Raw genomic sequence first — 16,795 nt, 5'->3', positions numbered from 1 at the left:
GTATTTATTTTTCCACTGTGTCTCTAAATTTTCTGCACTCACTATCTCAGTCTGCAGCCTTCAAGATGCGAGTGCTACATACTGCTAAAATGATTATTGTATTGTGTTGTATGAAGTACAATACAATGCAGTCATGTGAAAGTTCCATGTGTGGGGCATATTCCATTATATGTTTAGAATTTTCTGCAGGCCAATTAAAAATGCACTATGGGCCACAGTGGGTCCATGGGCCATACTCTGGCACGTACTAACTGCTTCCTGCATGTGCTTCTGGTCACCTGCAGAGCTTCATCTAACAGCTCACTGTGGCTGCTCCTTCTTGTTCTGTTACTCTCTGAAACATTTCAAATTCATGCACTAATGCCAGCATTATCTTTGTCTTGTTTAGTAGAGGCATGGATGGACCTTAAGTTTCCTAGTGCTGCCTGTTTGATGCTTAATGTGAAGCTACGGGCAGTAGAAACATTCTGCATTAGCTGCAGCTGAATCCACTGTCTTACACTTGATGACAATTTAGCATTCTCTGTTCATATCTCGATCATGCAGTAAAAGTTTGAACAAAGACCGGCAAGGTGAGGTTCAAAGCCTTGCCAGATGCTTCTTACTACAAGAAGTTATTTGCATTTGTTGTCAGTGTCAACTTAGGTATGCACTGTGAAGGGAGCTGAGATGTTAATAAGATAATACAAACTTCAAATATATCTCTTCCAGGGATTTGCATTAACTATGGAAATCATGCAATTAATCGCGGTTAAACAGGATTAGGGCCACCACAGACACCCAGTTCACCCATCTCTTGAACCATTATCCTTTCCTGTACAGTGTCGTGGGGAGATGAAGCCTTTCCCAGATGGCACTGGGTGAGAGGAACCCAGTATCAAATTATAAAAATATATAAATACTAGCTGGCTCTGTCAGAATTTTGTAACCCCATTCAGCATTAGATTATGACAGCAGCAACAGCAACCAGGAAATTCTTTAGTAGATATGCCTAAAACATGGCTCTGTTCAGCTGTCTTATTTTATGGAGCCAGAACTGCATTACATGTGTTTTAAATTGCTATTATTTTCCAATTTGAGGTATTTTAAAAACCGTCTGGTTTCCAAATGTGTCCCTGCACATGAGCAATTATTACACTCATTCATTCATCTTCTGTAACCGCTTGGGTAGCGGCTGTCATCGGGCAAGAGGCGGGGAACACCCTGGACAGTTTATCACAGGGTAACACAGAGAGACAGACAACCCACGCAGACACAGGGAGAACATGCAAACTCCACACAGAAAGGCCCAGTCGGCCCATGGATTCAGCATCAGTGCTAACCGCCACGCCACTGTGCCGCCCACAGTTATTACAAATCTGAACAATTTGTCTCTCAGTTCAGTCTGTCACACCTTTAAATTTCACTAAATATAAAAAAAAATGAATGATGAATACACATACGGAGATGTTCTTGCTATTTAAGTAAGCTAAACTGTCAGGATCTGATGAACCACAGCCAGGGAAACCAAATCAATACTCCAGAGAGAGATAATAATTCTTTTTCTCAGAGAAAGGTAATGAAATAGTTTTCAATATAAGGTCTTAACTTCGATTTTGTGGAAAAAAATATATATAACACATTTTGAATGTGATTTGTAGTACTTTACACTTGCAACCCTGATTAGGCAGCTATAATAGCTCTGTCTATCTTCCTTTTTTTTTTAAGGGAGATGTTGGTTTCATTCTGGATGCAGTTCTGGAACCAAGACAAAATAGGGCCTTTACTTAACTGCCTTTATGTGGATATACTCTAAGTGTGACAAATTAGATCCCGGCAGGGGCTGGGAGATCTGTTAGTGTGACACAATGATGCCCATGGAGCGCAAACAAAAAGGTAGACTCCGATGTTAACAGAGTGTTTGAACCCGGTAAGTAGCACACCATTATAGAGCTGAAATCTGAAGTAGGCTCTATAGAATGGAGTACCTTATGTAACGCTTCTGTAGACCACACTTGAGCGCAAAAACCATGAGCACTATTTCGTTAAAGGTTGGTTAATCCAGTCAACAAATGTGTCAACACAACGATTTTTGCTATTGTTTTGAGGACCACTAGAAATCAGGCACATACCAAGCCACAGTTCAAGATCAAGGAGAGGGAAGTAAAACAGAGAAAGGAATGCACAGCAGTTTCATTATTGGGTTGCACGCATATCTCTCTTATGCAGCCTCAATAGTTGAAAAAAGAGACAGCGATCAAAATGTCAAGCAGCGTAGGCGGGTTAAAGTGGAACCAGAAAAGCACCCTTTTTAAATCAACTGCAATATCCAGGCCTTCCTGGAAGCTATTAAAAGACAATGCTATAAATTTCTGACATCCAAACCACCAACAAGGTCAAAACACAGCCAAACACGCTGCAAACGTTATGTGAATGAACTCTTTAAATCCACAGGTCTTTCGTAACATTATATAAGGTTATGCCACCTGCACAGACTTACTCATTGTTACATATTTGCCCAGCTGAGGACTGGAGTGATGTGGCTCGTAATAGAGTTCAATGCACTGTGTCACATTTATCGATCCGTCTCTTCCAAGCACGTCTCATTGATTCATGGTCTGGTCTTCCTCACAAATAGTGTCCAGACAAGCAGTAGACAAAACAATAGAAACAAACAAAACATACTAGATTCCGTATTTAGTAAAACAGCCTGATAAGAAATAAAATTATTATACGCTGAATTTAGTTTAATGTTTAACAGTTTTATTCTTACTTCAACAGACTGACATTAATGGTTCACTCACTGTCATAAACTTTTTGTCATAATCGGGACCTTTTTCTCAATATCTGACCTTGAGGTGCTTCATGCAAAATCCAGCAAACATGTTGGCACACGACCGTAGGAGTTTTGGTGATAGTGCCCGACATATCAGCACACTAAGTCAATGTCTGTTTTTAGACTAATATCGGCCTATGACCTGTTTACTGAGTACACATCTGGCTTTGGTGTGGAGGTTTGTGCAGTGGAACTTTCCACTTCATCCGTTCACAGAATCCACGGCATACTGGGAAGCCGCACCATACCTGGAAAGGAAGGCTGGCACAGAAAGGATTTTCATCTTTGATGCGGGAAATATCGAGGGCCGTGCTGCCAGCAGGATTTCCTAAGAGTAAAATATGACTTTCAAATTGAAAGGCGACATATGTCTTTGCCTGGGGCCCCCTAGAACCGAGGAATGCTGGTTAATTGTTGTGATATCTCGATAGCGGATTAGTCAGACTTGTTTTTTGTTTTAGGACAAGAAAATTGGTTTCAATATACACAATTTCTGAAGGCAACATAGATAAAAATGATGAAAACAGAAACACAGATCACGCACATGAGAAAAGTAAATATATCTCCAAATGTATCACGACTTGAAATACATTAAATCAGAATCAAAGATGTGGAAATGTGGAATCTATCTTATTTAAAACAAATATTTAAATTTCTATTCCAATGAAGTATGTTGGGTCATCATGCCAAGTTCTGAAGGCTCTCAGAGCTTCAGGAAAAAAAAAGTAAGAAAATAGGGAACAGATTTGAGAAGACCTTCAAATAATTGGAAATAAATCATTCAACCTTTCAAGATAATGACCCTTAGCATACGGGCCAAAGTCAAAGCCCAGACCTGAATTCTACTGGAATGTTGTTGGGGATTTGAATTCAACTAAATTTTTAGTTCAATTCAACTTTATTTATATAGCACCAATAACAATCCAAATAGTTTCTAGACACTTTACAGAACCCAGAGGCTGAAACGCCTGGACCAAGCACTAAGCACATCTGACTAAATCGTAGTCAGATGTATATATCTGTGACAGATGTATGGTTATCTCATTCCTCCTACTTCTCTCTCTTCTCTCTATTTTCCAGTCTCTAATCGGCTGGCTTAGGCAGATGGGTCCCTACATATGATCTGGGTTCTAGGTTTCTTCCTGTTAAAAGGTTTTTCCTCACCACCGTCGCCTTCATGGTTGTTCTGAGGGTTTCAGGCCTGGTTTCAGACCGGGTTTTGTAAAGCATCTTGAGACAATTTGTATTGTTATCGACGCTATGTAAACAAAACTGAATTGAAAAATATAATCAAGGCGATAGTCTGACGTTCGCCGCCCACAAAACGTTTGGGGTGGAAAGTTGGTCTGGAGACACACCATTAGGATGTAGTCACACATATTCTGAGCACCATGGAGTTGAATTTGTTTACATGTTCTTCTAAGAATTGAGCCTGGCTGCCAGGCTACTAAGGCAATGGTGGCATTTAGCAGAAGCCAGCTCAGGTTTTTTTTTCAGAGACTGTAGAACGAAGAAGGAAACAACACAGATAAAGTGCATCTACATGAAGCAAGGGAAGGGAACTTCACAGTTTAGTTTAGTTATCACTCAGTTTACCCAGCTCAGTGCAGCCTTGGATTCAGAGAGTAGTATTCCTCCCATGAGCAGAAATAACTGCTGGTTCCTGGCTACTCCTCCATGTAAAATACCTTCAGTTGCAAAATATTTGAAGGTTTCTTACATGTGCTGCCCGCTTCAAACCTAATATATTACACTGCTATTGTCACTGATCTTGTTTCATGCCTGAGCTCTTGTTCCTAGTAACTGCATACCCACTAAACTTTATACAATGAATACTTTGAATTCATTATGGCTTATTTATAAAATATTTGTATCCATCACCTAGTATTGTGCACTTATAAGAATGATGTATATCTGTCCTTCTACGTCTCCAGTGTGTGTTTGTGTGTGAGAGAGCACTGGGGTCAGTCGGAAGAAGACCGCAGTGCTGGAACAGTGCTAACGAGGGATTCAAGGGAATGCTGACATGGTCAAACAAACAAGCACGGCAAGTCAAATGATTCGTGCCACGACTTCATATTCTGTTGTGGTGTTTTTTTTTGTATTTTATTCCCCCCCTGTTTTATTTTAGAATCTGTGGCCTGCTTGTATAACAGATCATTTTACTTTCTGGTCTTTGTTTTCCCTGCCATTGTGATCATTTGATTGTGTCTTGCCACCCTCTCCTGATTTGTGTGTTTACTGTGTGCTCCCCTTCATGAATATTTCCTGTGTCTAGCTGCCCCAGCCGTGCTTTGTGTATATGAAGTTCCTTCTTTCGTTCTGCTTTTGCTTCTGTCTGCTCCCCTTCATGTTCACCCACCAGTTTACCTGCCCCCCTCCTCGCGTCTGTGCCTCGGTTTTACCGTTTTACCGCTTCTATATTAATCTGGTTTTCTCCTTTGGTAGTGATATTGTGTTTTATTACCTCAGCTGTATTTTTGTTTGGTTTTGTTTGCGTTTCCTGTTTGTGTTTAGAAAGTTTCATCCATTGGTATTTTGTTTCTTGCTTTGCTTCCTGTGTCTTCCCTGTGTGATTGTTTGATTGGTTCCTCCTTGTTAGTTCCACCTGGGTCTTGTTAGCCCTCAGCTGTGTGTCTATATATAGTCCTGCCTTAGGATGTATGCTTCGTCCAATAGTTTGTCGAGTAACGTCTGATGAGTAGCTTTCTTATCTTTTTTTTTTTAGTGTTCCAGATAATTTTTGCTGGTTCCATGTACTTTGATATTTTTTTTTTTTTTTGGATTCCCCTGCCTCTCTACTGCAGCTCTTTTTGCCACCTCGTCCATCAATCATCATTAAACTAAAATTATTACTTCATCTGGTCCTTGTTCTTTGTGCACGTGTCTTACATTTAGGTCCTACCCCCTTGCCTTGCTCCACATCATAACACCTAGTGTATATTCTCGTGATTATCATTTGTTGGAGTCTATTTGGATTTAAATTGCTTGTTTAATTGTTTTTATTAAACTGACCTTTTGTTCTTTGCCCTGCCTCCTCCTCACTGTGTCCTGCATTGGGTACTCTCCTTTTTTTTTTTAAATCTTTTTTGTTATAGAGCTATTTCACTTATCAAATATACTGAAATGCCTCACAGCAAGAAGGTTCTTGGTCCGATTCCATCTGGTCCTTTCTGTGTGGAGTTTGCATGTTCTCCCTGTGTCTGTGTGGGTTCTCTCTGGGTACTCCAGCTTCCTCCCACCATCCAAAGACATGCTTATTAGGTTCACTGGTGATTCTAAATTGGCCGTAGGTGTGAGTGTGAATGGTTGTCTGTATCTGTGATGGACTGGGACCTGTCCAGGGTGTACCCCACCCTCGCCCGATGGCAGTTGGGATAGGCTCAAGCCCCTGCGACCCTTAACAGGAGAAGCAGTTACAGAATGAATGAATGAATGAATGAATAAATGCCACTCTGCCCTAGGGGGCTAAAACTACTTATAAGGTGACTGACAACTATGTGAGCAAGTCCAGATGCTGTAGCCCAAATCCTCTCATATTATAGGAAAATTACGTAATTCACTTGATAGTTTTTGCCTTTTCCCTTTACCTTGAAAAGAAAAACTATCAGATAAAAAAGAGGTGATGCAAATACAGACTTTCTCCCAGCTGAACATTTTGCTCTTTATACCATACTCATACACATCTCCACTGCTGTTGAATGGCTTTGAGCCAGAAAAATCGTCTCTAGAGTAAAGAGACGTTTTTTCTGGCTCAAAGCCAGGGTATGGGTAATGACAGTCATACTGCGTTCTAGTGTCTAGACATCTCAGTATGGCTGTCATCACCCAGCAGAAATCCTTTACTACATGAACTTTTAGGCTGATAAAACTAAGCCTCTCTCTAATATGGGCACCTGCAATGATTAGCCTGCATGCACAATGCCTTTTTTCTTAGTGTGAAAGGGGGTTTTGAATGACAGTAACATATGTGTGTAGGAGACAGCCTGGGATAGAAAACGAATCTGTGGCATTTGTGCTTCCACTTTCCCAGGCACATAAAATATCCACATGCTTTCAGCATATAGAAGAGGCGTTGCCATATCTGTGAACACAAGGGCCAAATCGGAGGATGCAAAATGGGTAACCCCTGCCTTGAAATAATTATCTCAAGTACTTTATCTGCAAGCTTTGCAGGCAGTGGAACTGGAGTGAATTTTTCTGTAATCCTTTTTAAAATTAGCTTTTTTATTAAAAAATGAGCCTGGCAGTAGGTAACTGATGCTCATCTCTCCCTGAAATGAATCTCCACTTATTATGAATATTCTCAATTCTTGTAACCAGATTTGGAATTAGGCTATACTTAACGAATCATTGAACATGGAAATGGACTTTCTTCAAATGTATGTGTTTTTAATGAATCCATGATTTGTATATGCTGAGTTTGTCAGTTTGAATTTTGTTGTATTTTGGTGACAATCTTAAAGATACACCCTAATATGGTAATAGTTACCATTTATCCATTAAAACATCTAAATAAACCATCGTCATATATTTTGTTTTTGTTATATTTTATTCAAACTTAAATCTTAAATGACATCAGCCAACATTTGAACTTGTGAACAACTTGAAATGAAATTACATAGAACATATGTGACTTAACTTCACGTGAATAAACCTTTGATGCATTACCTGGTAAGTGAGCATGATTTATGTCTACAACATTTTAAACAGACTTCCGTATGGTTGCCCAAGTTGCCAGATGAATCTACACACAATCTACCAGGACATACGATTTCAACCATCTGTCGCCGCAACCTGGCAATCCACAAGGGCCATGGACACAGCTGCAATCCATGCAGGTAGGCCAGCCATCTGAATCAGAGATGGTGTAGGGAAGAGACACACCACTCAAAGAATCTTGAAGAGAGATTATGGGAAAATTCCATTACACCACTAATGTCAGTTGGACTGAACGGTCACCAGGATAGTGACAATGCCTGTACGGCTGATTTAAATACAGGACCCGCTGGGAAAATGATCATATGAGCCGGCTTCATTGACTTCCAGATAGAAATCTTCTTAACAGTGGAACTCAAGGTGGACGCTATCCATGGCACCCATCCATGACTTTATATCACTAATGAGCAATCGAGGTAACTATACAACAATGAAAGAACTGTTAAATCAGGAGGAGTTTGCTTATGCTAGATGCAAACATGGCCAGCTGCAAATGTATTTTTTCAGACATCCACCAGAAAAAAAAAATAAAAAATGAACTGAAATCTTAATCTGCACATTTAACACTTAGAACACAGGTTTAGAGCACAGGTTTCTCTGTAGGCTATGAAAAAAAAAAAAGTGTAACCATTCACTGAGGAAAAAGTTTGGACTACTGGTACACACAAAGTGTACAGACAGCACAAACCTGAAGCATTGGCTTAAATGTATAATATAACATTAATTCATGTTTCACTATAGTGATATAAGTCTAATCTTTTTCTGTAGCATCACTCCAGATCTCTAAGTGCCCTCCACTTGCACTTCATCCCTCTGAAGGTTTGCTCAACAACCACAGCTGATCTTGGAGTTCTGCAGCTGTTCTGCTTCAAGCCCTATTATAACAATTACAAGTGAAAATATGGGAAGGCCAGTCCAGGGTTGCCACTGTCTCCTAGCAATCTATACTTGCTCATCTAGTCAGAATTCCTTTCTGTTGCAGTAGTCTCTTCCTCTTATGTGTTGCCTCTGCACCGCATGATGTGGCAACCATCAACTGCACCAGTGACAAAGCCATAGAGGCAGTGGAAAGCAGCAACAGAACTAATATGAAGCTTGCATATTTGGGGACTGACTCCTTCAACTTGAAAAACAAAATACTAAGACTGAGGAAAACTGTAGTCATCCATATTTGGCATGACGTTCACCTGTCTTCCAGTCAACAGTTCAGTAGTTGTTGTCCCTGCCAATGCACCACTGTCCAAAGTCTTCTCTCATGATGACCTCAATCTATTTTGGATTTGCTATTACAAGATTTGACAACATTCAAGAGTTTTTTTCAGCTTTTTCACTCAGTCAAGTCACTCAGTCAAGAAAAGAAAATCATGTCGTGATTTTAGAAACACTATTAACTCTACCTCTCTGCACTCCAGCTGCTTTGGTTTGCTCTTGTAACTGTTGACTGTTGAGGAGTTACAGGCGTTTTAGACCTTTAGACTACGGCAAGAGCTGTGATTGGTCCGCTCGGTAGTAGCATATTTCCTTAGTATTTCCAGCTGCTCCTCCTTCTCCGCAATTTCCTGTTTTGCATCAATAAAGATGGAATACATCGAGGAAAGGTTAACAAAGATACAAACGTTTGTATGACTGTGAAAAGTTTCAGTCGCCATTGTTGAAAGTGAAGCAGAAAGTGGAAAGTGAAGCAGGAAGTAGAAGCAAAATTAACCCAACTGCCAAAAAAGACACAGCACCAACTAGAGTTTGGGTGGTGTTTTTACAGAGGGAGCCAGACTGACGAGCGCACCAGTATAAATGGCTTGCACCGGTGCAGGCTACGTGCGTAGGCTACAGCGTCTGTGTCCCGCAGAGATATAAACTCCGCTTTAGTGAGCACACCACATGTGGACAAATGCCCTGTTCAGCAGGTCCCCTCTTCTGTATTCAGCTGGTAGTACATCATGTCATTCCCCTGCGCTCTGGTGTTAGATCTGTTAGACTCTGTCTCCTGGGCATCTGGCAGGAAGGCAAATGAGTTTTCCCCTCTAGGTTAGCCTGTCCACAGGAAGTGAAGGAGCAGGGACCCCGAGCAGAAGGATCACCCGCAAACAGGAGTAACGTACGTGGAAGGAGAAAGATTAGGCTGCTGTGTTAGTAATGTTAAGGAGGGAGAATGTTTTCAAGGTTGGGGGAAGATAATGTTTTTGTTTTTTGGCATCTTGTCTATCTTGTGTAGACCACACCCTCTTGATTCCTATGGTACCACAAGCGCACATCATGAATTATTTTAGTCCGCTGCCGTGTCCATCAAACAGCAGCACACGTGCACGGGTGGTCTATGAACTGCTTCCTCCAGCCCGAAAGCACATCAGAGTTGATCCATTCTTTGGCAGGCACTTTGACCTGGATGCTGTTTGGTGCCCCAAAACAAAAGTCAGACCAGAGTCATGTATTTTTGACTATGATGGGAAGCAGACCATACACTCCCTGCAGAGACTCAGTGTTTTTGTTGTTTCTTCCCTCTCATTTGCAGTGATTTTACACCAAGGGGATCCTAATTCATCCAGAACTTTTATGGACACGTTTTCCAGAAGGCCTGTTCCATTGCAGTTCCAGATGTGTCCTGGGAAATTTGCTGTGAGTTCTCACAGAAACAACATTAAAGCAGGCTGCCCAGGCAGAGGAGGGTGCTTTTGACTTTCTCATGTGGATGCATGGGTTTCTCCTTTGAAAACTGTGGGGTCTTTTTAGATTTATTTATTTTTTAATGGGAAAGCCTTTTATTCTGCGCATTGGGTGGCCAGAACTCTGGCTTTCTCGTAAGGACCGTTCTCTTGCTCAGATCTGTGACCCGCTCTGCTAGCTGGGTCTTGTTGGGGAATGTGAGACTTTCTCTGTGCAATATGATTATAGCATTTTACAACTCCCTTCTTTCGCCTCTGCAGAGTTGATTTTGGCAAGTTCCAGGCCCTGGCCACGGACCTTAACTGGGGTGTGTTCTCTGCCTCCGCCGTCTCCCTGCACTCTTCAGTGACTCAGTTCATCCGGTCCCCACTCCAGTTGCTGTGTTTTTTCCCTTGCTCTTTGTTTCTTTCCCTGTGTTATCCCTGTTGTGGTCTTTCTGCATCTCTGTTTCTGATCCACTGTATTCTGCAATGCATTAATCAGGATTAGAGATCACAGACTTGAAAGTCAAGGCTAAACCTGGTGTTAGGTTCTGCTTGGTTAATTTGTGAGATGGGTTAGGGTAGTCCACACACCTAGAATAACTCTGAGTATTCCAAGCACCCCAAAACATTCTGCTCTATGTTTTGGCAAACAGTACAAAGCGAAACCAACTTCCTACTTCAAAAGAAGCATGACATTGCAAGTTTGGCTGCAGAAGTCAGTCATATCCTTGTTTCCCTTAACATTTGTGTAATGGTATTCCTATGAAAATTATGACCGAGTTGGATTTCTGGCTGGCCGGACCTTTAGCCTAGTGCATGTCATTTCCCTGCTCTTTCCCCACATTTTGTCTACAGCCTCTACAGCTCATTTCAAAAGGCAGCATGCCAAGAAAAAAGAAAGAAAGAAAAAAAAAAGAAACGGATCAATCCCACGTAGTTTCACAACTGGGTTCAGCCAAAAAAAATAAACAAACAACAAAAAAAACAAAAAACGAATTTATAGTTTTATATTAAGCTGATGATTTTCAGTACAGACAAAAAAAATAAAATAATGAAAAGAGGGGGGGAGGCTGCAACTTAGTTCAGACGCTGTTCAGGCACAGCTGAGGGAGGAGAGGGAGAGGGAGAGGAGAGGAGGAGACAGAGGGTATGCATCTGACGTCAGAATCTTGCTGCAGAGATAAGCCGTGGGGCTTAATATTAACTACAATGTTCATCCTTTTAAAAAGAGTGATAGTGCTCCAGCGGAATCACGTCGGCGCGCATGCTGAGCTGAAGGGCAGCAAAGCAGATAAAGGAGCCGCGCTGCAAGATACACTTGATACACTTTACTTATTTTCTGCACAAAGTCTGGAGCAGTCCATGGAACTGGTCAAACACTATGAGGAGAGCAAATAAGACCTTTGATAGAGCGTTGAGCGTAATGAATGGACTTCAGTAATTCGCCCGTGGTCGTGCAGACGCACAAAGAAAACATGAGGACGGCCAGTGAGGATCTGCTCGTGACACTCCAGATACTGCCCGGTTTCTTCTCAAATTGTCTTTTCCTGGCTCTGTACGACTCCGTGGTGCTGGTGAAGCGCGTCGTGTCGCTGCTCAGCTGCTCGCGGTCCGCCGGCTGCGGAGAGTGGCGCCGCATGTTGACCTCCGCGGGGCTGCGCTCCATCTGGAATAGCTTCCTCCTTGACGCATACAAGCAGGTAAAGTTTCTGCCGTTAACACACGTGTTCATTTAATGGCAGCTGGAGCCACTGGACTTCAGCTGCTCAAACAGTTGGCTCCCACCTGTCTAGCCTGCGATGTAGTTAGGGGCCACACCTTAGACAAAGTCTCTAGTGTTTACAGCTACTAGTGTGTGTGAGGGAGAGCGAGTGAAGGCGTGCGCAGTGGCGTAACACTATATGTCACATGCTATATAGACATACTAGGTGTGGGAGCACCTAACCCCCCCCCCCCACACACACACACACACACATTAACTCACCTGTTGGATACAAACAGCCTAAACATATACAGTAGCTCATAGAAAATCAAAATCCCCATTCACTCTCATTGACTGGTATTCATATTAGATAGAACACTAGCACATGAAAACTAATAAAAAAAGAAGTCTTGCGTGTTACACCAGCTTTAAAAGACTTTGTGTGTACTGCCAATGGGACATGGGATCCCTAGACCCGTGATTTGAGTCCAAGGCCCCACCTGCTCTCTGTTGTCATCCACAATGTGTACATTATGTGCAGAACACACGCGGCTGTTCTCAGTTCCGTTTTCAGGCAGACTGTCAGTCAGCTGAACCAGCATGGAACTGAAGGCTCTACAAATACTCTGCTGACCGTCAGCCATTACTGCAGCGCTGGGTTGCAGATCTAGTCTTTATTTTTTTTCATCACAACATTGTTTCTGTGTTTCTGCCATGATGTGCTCCGCCTTTTTTTTTTTTTTTTCTCTCTTTGCGTTAGACAAAGCCGAGGCCATGAAGTTGAATCCAAGCATGGTTTACCAATCTGTTTGAGAAGTTATAATAGCATTTCTGCACATTTCCATATCAGTGTTTATTGAATCACTTGACTCACGGGCTCTATAACCCTAGGATTACTGTTACTTTTTTATTATTACCAGTATTTTCGGAGTTGACTCAAAGTTGACACCTCAGCGCTTTTATGCCTTTCATAGACTTTGCTCTTTCATGTAAACATCATGATCTGAGTGCTGTCCTTCCACAGAACAGGAATAGACTGACTTTTTATACTTTTAATAAGTTAACCTTGTGTGAATGAAGCCATAGTGCCTCTCAGTGACTGTGTAAATGCATAGCCTACTGCCAACACAAATACAATATTGTCAGTTTGCCCGTGTAGCTAGCTAGCATTAAAGATACTCTTGTGAGGCAAATAATACATAAGAATTGGTCATTTATATGTCATCTGGTCGGTGTGTGGTGTATGATTGGAATTATAATTAGTTACAATTTCTACAGCAATAGAGCATGGACAAAGAGTGTAAATGGCTTGCAGTGCAGTGTTAGATTAATATTTTACCACAATCCACATCCAGTCAGTGTGTCACTATTGATAATGGGTTAGGTTTATCCTATCATTAGCACCAGCATGCAATTTGTGGGACAAAAGTCAAATCAGTCACAGTGGGCATGAAGTCTGTTAGACTATTTCTTGCAGATTATATGTGCTGATTAATTTTAACTTGAACTTTACCAATTAAAGCATTAACTATATATTTTTATTTATTTTATATATCTTATTTAGTGGAAAATATCCTCACCATGCAGTTACAGAACATGCTGTCCATGTAAGAATGCAGCTACTAGTATCCGCCTACCTGGCAGATGCAAGGTTAAATGCTAATTTAAAATGCCAGCATTAAATCATTGTTTCAGTACCATGGACAGCGACCATCGAACAGACATGACAAAACGCTAGTTTATAGACTCCATATTTACAGTAATTGAAAATAATCACAAAATGTGATGGAACAAAGTAAACTCAATTGGCTATATGGACCAAACCCACTCATGCCAGAGCAAGGTGTAAACTGAACAGACCCCTCTGTGGTGTCAGTGAACTATTCTCGCCTCTTTCTCCATTTAACAAATCATCAGTTGAGTGCAGTTTCCAACCGTGGTCTTAGAAGCCGTTAGCTCATACTTCAGGTCACACATGTTGATTCACATTGGGAGTTTTCCCTGATAACAGCGTCTGCTGACCCTGTAAAACACAACCGTCTTCAACTCAGAATCCCTGTTATTTATTTATTTCCATTTGGCTCGCTGACATTCATTTCTATATTTTTTATGGTCTATGGTCTAAATCACTTTGAGGTATATATGGATATATTTTGTCCACACTCAGGATAAAAATAGCAGAGAGGAAACATGGATATATAGACCAGAAGGAGTGAAATCCCACCCATCCCCCTTCACAAATCGCACCCAGACTGGCACCATTCATCCTGGGAAATATGTCACTGGGGATTAACTTTGAGTCTCTCCCAATACCCATATTTAAATATTTGCAGGCAGTCAAGTTCACAGTAACATAAATACCAGTACTATACATGGTACAGTCCAGCTCGGATAATTTATTAAAAATAGTTCCTGTCCTCTGGCTGTGCTCCTGTACATTTCAAGACTCTCTGTATATAATCTCTTATCAAAATACCCGGCCTTGACTTCTCTGTCTACAGTAATTACAGACCATTTCTAAACCACTATTCACTGCCAAAATCTTTGGAAATGCAGTCATTGTCCAGAAACTGTCTCACATAATTGTATATATTTTTTTTTTTATATAAAAGCAGGTTTTTACAACATATTTGCAGCTTTTTGTTTGAGTGGGTGTCTCATGAGGTTCTTGTAGGAAGCAGAAGGAACTATATTTTATTCTCTTGCAATAGCAAGGCTAGCTGAATAATATGTGTACAATTGGAAAAATAGGCTAAACATTCCACTGACTGGAATTCACTGATCAGTAAGTATTATTCTGTACAGGCATCTCTGAATATACCCTTTATCGCAAACTCAAAAGCTGTGCAATTCAGTTCAGTTTCTAAGAAAGAAGCACAAAGGGAGTTTTAAGACACAGAGGCTAAGGACACTTCTACTTCGTCTACAGCTCCTCTCTGTGTTCACTGCCCAAGTAAATGTTAATCCATATTTTTAACTCCTTAGGTGAAACTTGGCTGCGAGGCGCCCAACTCTAAAGTGGTGAAGGTGCCTGATGGCACTCTCTGGAGCAGCACTATCAGTAATATGACTAATATCCCACATGGTGCAAGGATCCAAAATGGGGGCGAGTGCAACCTTCTGGATTTTGAATCGTCAGATCGTCCCCTGGTGGTCAACTTTGGCTCAGCCACCTGACCCCCCTTCATCAGCCACCTGCCAGCCTTCAGGAAGTTAGTGGAGGACTTCAGTGATGTGGCTGATTTCTTGTTAGTGTACATTGATGAGGCTCACCCGTCCGACGGCTGGGTGGCCCCTCCAATGGGCCCTTGCACTTTGAGTTTCCGGAAACACCAGAATCTGGAGGAGAGGCTGGGAGCGGCGCAAAAACTCATCGAGCACTTTTCCCTGCCACCGCAGTGTCAACTGGTGGCTGACTGTATGGACAACAATGCTAATGTGGCTTATGGTGTGTCCAATGAGCGAGTGTGTATAGTACAACAAAAAAAGATTGCCTACCTGGGTGGTAAGGGGCCGTTTTTTTACAATCTAAAGGATGTGCGCCAGTGGCTGGAACAGAGCTACGGTAGACGGTAGGAACAATTAAAGACAAGCAAGTACAGAGGAGACTTTTTTTTCCTTTTTTTTTCAGTTTAGAAGTTTTTAGTATAAAAGGCATGTGATGATATGTAATATCGACTGCCCTAAAGCTGTAAAGAAGGTCTTCCAGAATTGCAGAGAAACTTCTTTCACTTAACTTTTGAAATCAGGCCAACGTTTGAATCACCAGTTCATAGAGACTGGGATGAAGGTCAAAACCTGTGGGGATGATCCACATCAACTAGGCAGCAAGATGATTTGAGGCGACATATTAAGTTGGCAGTGTATATGCTTCATCTGTGTTTGTGCCTACTTTTGCTGCTAAAATAATGTTTAATGTGATTTCCAACGTGAAATGAAGAACGCACATATTCCCATTTTAAAATATCTGATCATTTACAGCAGATTTTAAATTTATTTTTTAATATAGATTTAATATTGGGGTTCTTTTGCACTTCGGCCATATGTTTTATGCACTATATTAAAAACTTTATGTATGAGCTTATCCACCCTCCTTTATCTCAAGGTAAATGTTCTCTATTTCAATGCTACTAAAAAGTGTTCTCTCAGCGTTCATGTTTACAATACTGAATCAAAGTAGATTCAATGAGGCTTCAACGAGTGACACGGATCAATAAAAATATTTAATTGAATAAGTAAATCAGATTTTACCAATGACATCTAAGTAGTAGACAAGTTCAGTAAATGCACCTTTGGGTTACCTTTTTTTGTTTTTTTTTTGTTTTTTTTTTCCATTCCTCTTTACCAAACTGCTCGTGCTCTTTGAGGATGTATGGGAATCATAAGTGAACAGCCTTTTTCAAGTTCGGCCACAAACTGGATTGAGACCTGGTCTGGGATTCTGCCACTCCGGCTAAAATGAATATTACTGCTTTTAAGAGGTTCTGGAGAAGCTTTGCCGACCTGTGTGCGCTCATTGTAAGTCGGGAAAAGAAATCCTCTCCCGAGTGGCAGGTATCTTGCATCAGGTTTTAATCCAGGAGTTCTGAGACTTTTCTGTTAATTCTGTTACTGTGCAAGCATGTCTTTGTTTCTGAGTGTGTGATGAGGGGCGTTTATCAATACGCGTTCTCGTCATTAATCACTGTCCGAGTACTGCCCTAATTCAAAGTACGCAGTCCAAGTAATCGAGGATGCATCGGCAGGTAACTTGTGTGGACTTGGTACAACCAGACATCCCGAAATGCATTTTGTGGGTGTCATCAAGTATGCTGCTGTTCCACCTCCACCGTGACAGTCCTGCGTCCTCCAGAGTCAATACTCTATCATCGAACTCGTCAAATCTGATCTACCAGACTTGACAAGTGCCAAGTT

The 16,795-nt window shown here is 41.4% G+C and overlaps 1 protein-coding gene across 1 annotated transcript; it reads left to right on the top strand.

Moving 5' to 3' along the window:
* The first annotated feature begins 11,238 nt into the window (after window positions 1–11,238).
* Window positions 11,239–15,730, top strand: dio2 (iodothyronine deiodinase 2). The gene is made up of 2 exons (XM_084568693.1): window positions 11,239–11,879; window positions 14,867–15,730. The coding sequence occupies exons 1-2, from the start codon at window positions 11,607–11,609 to the stop codon at window positions 15,455–15,457; spliced, it is 864 nt and encodes a 287-aa protein (XP_084424819.1). The 5' UTR covers window positions 11,239–11,606; the 3' UTR covers window positions 15,458–15,730.
* The last annotated feature ends 1,065 nt before the right edge of the window (window positions 15,731–16,795 follow it).

This window comes from Chelon labrosus (genome assembly GCF_963514085.1).
Source record: "Chelon labrosus genome assembly, chromosome: 20".
NCBI lineage: Eukaryota > Metazoa > Chordata > Actinopteri > Mugiliformes > Mugilidae > Chelon > Chelon labrosus.
This window is presented reverse-complemented; position numbering and strand designations above follow the sequence as displayed.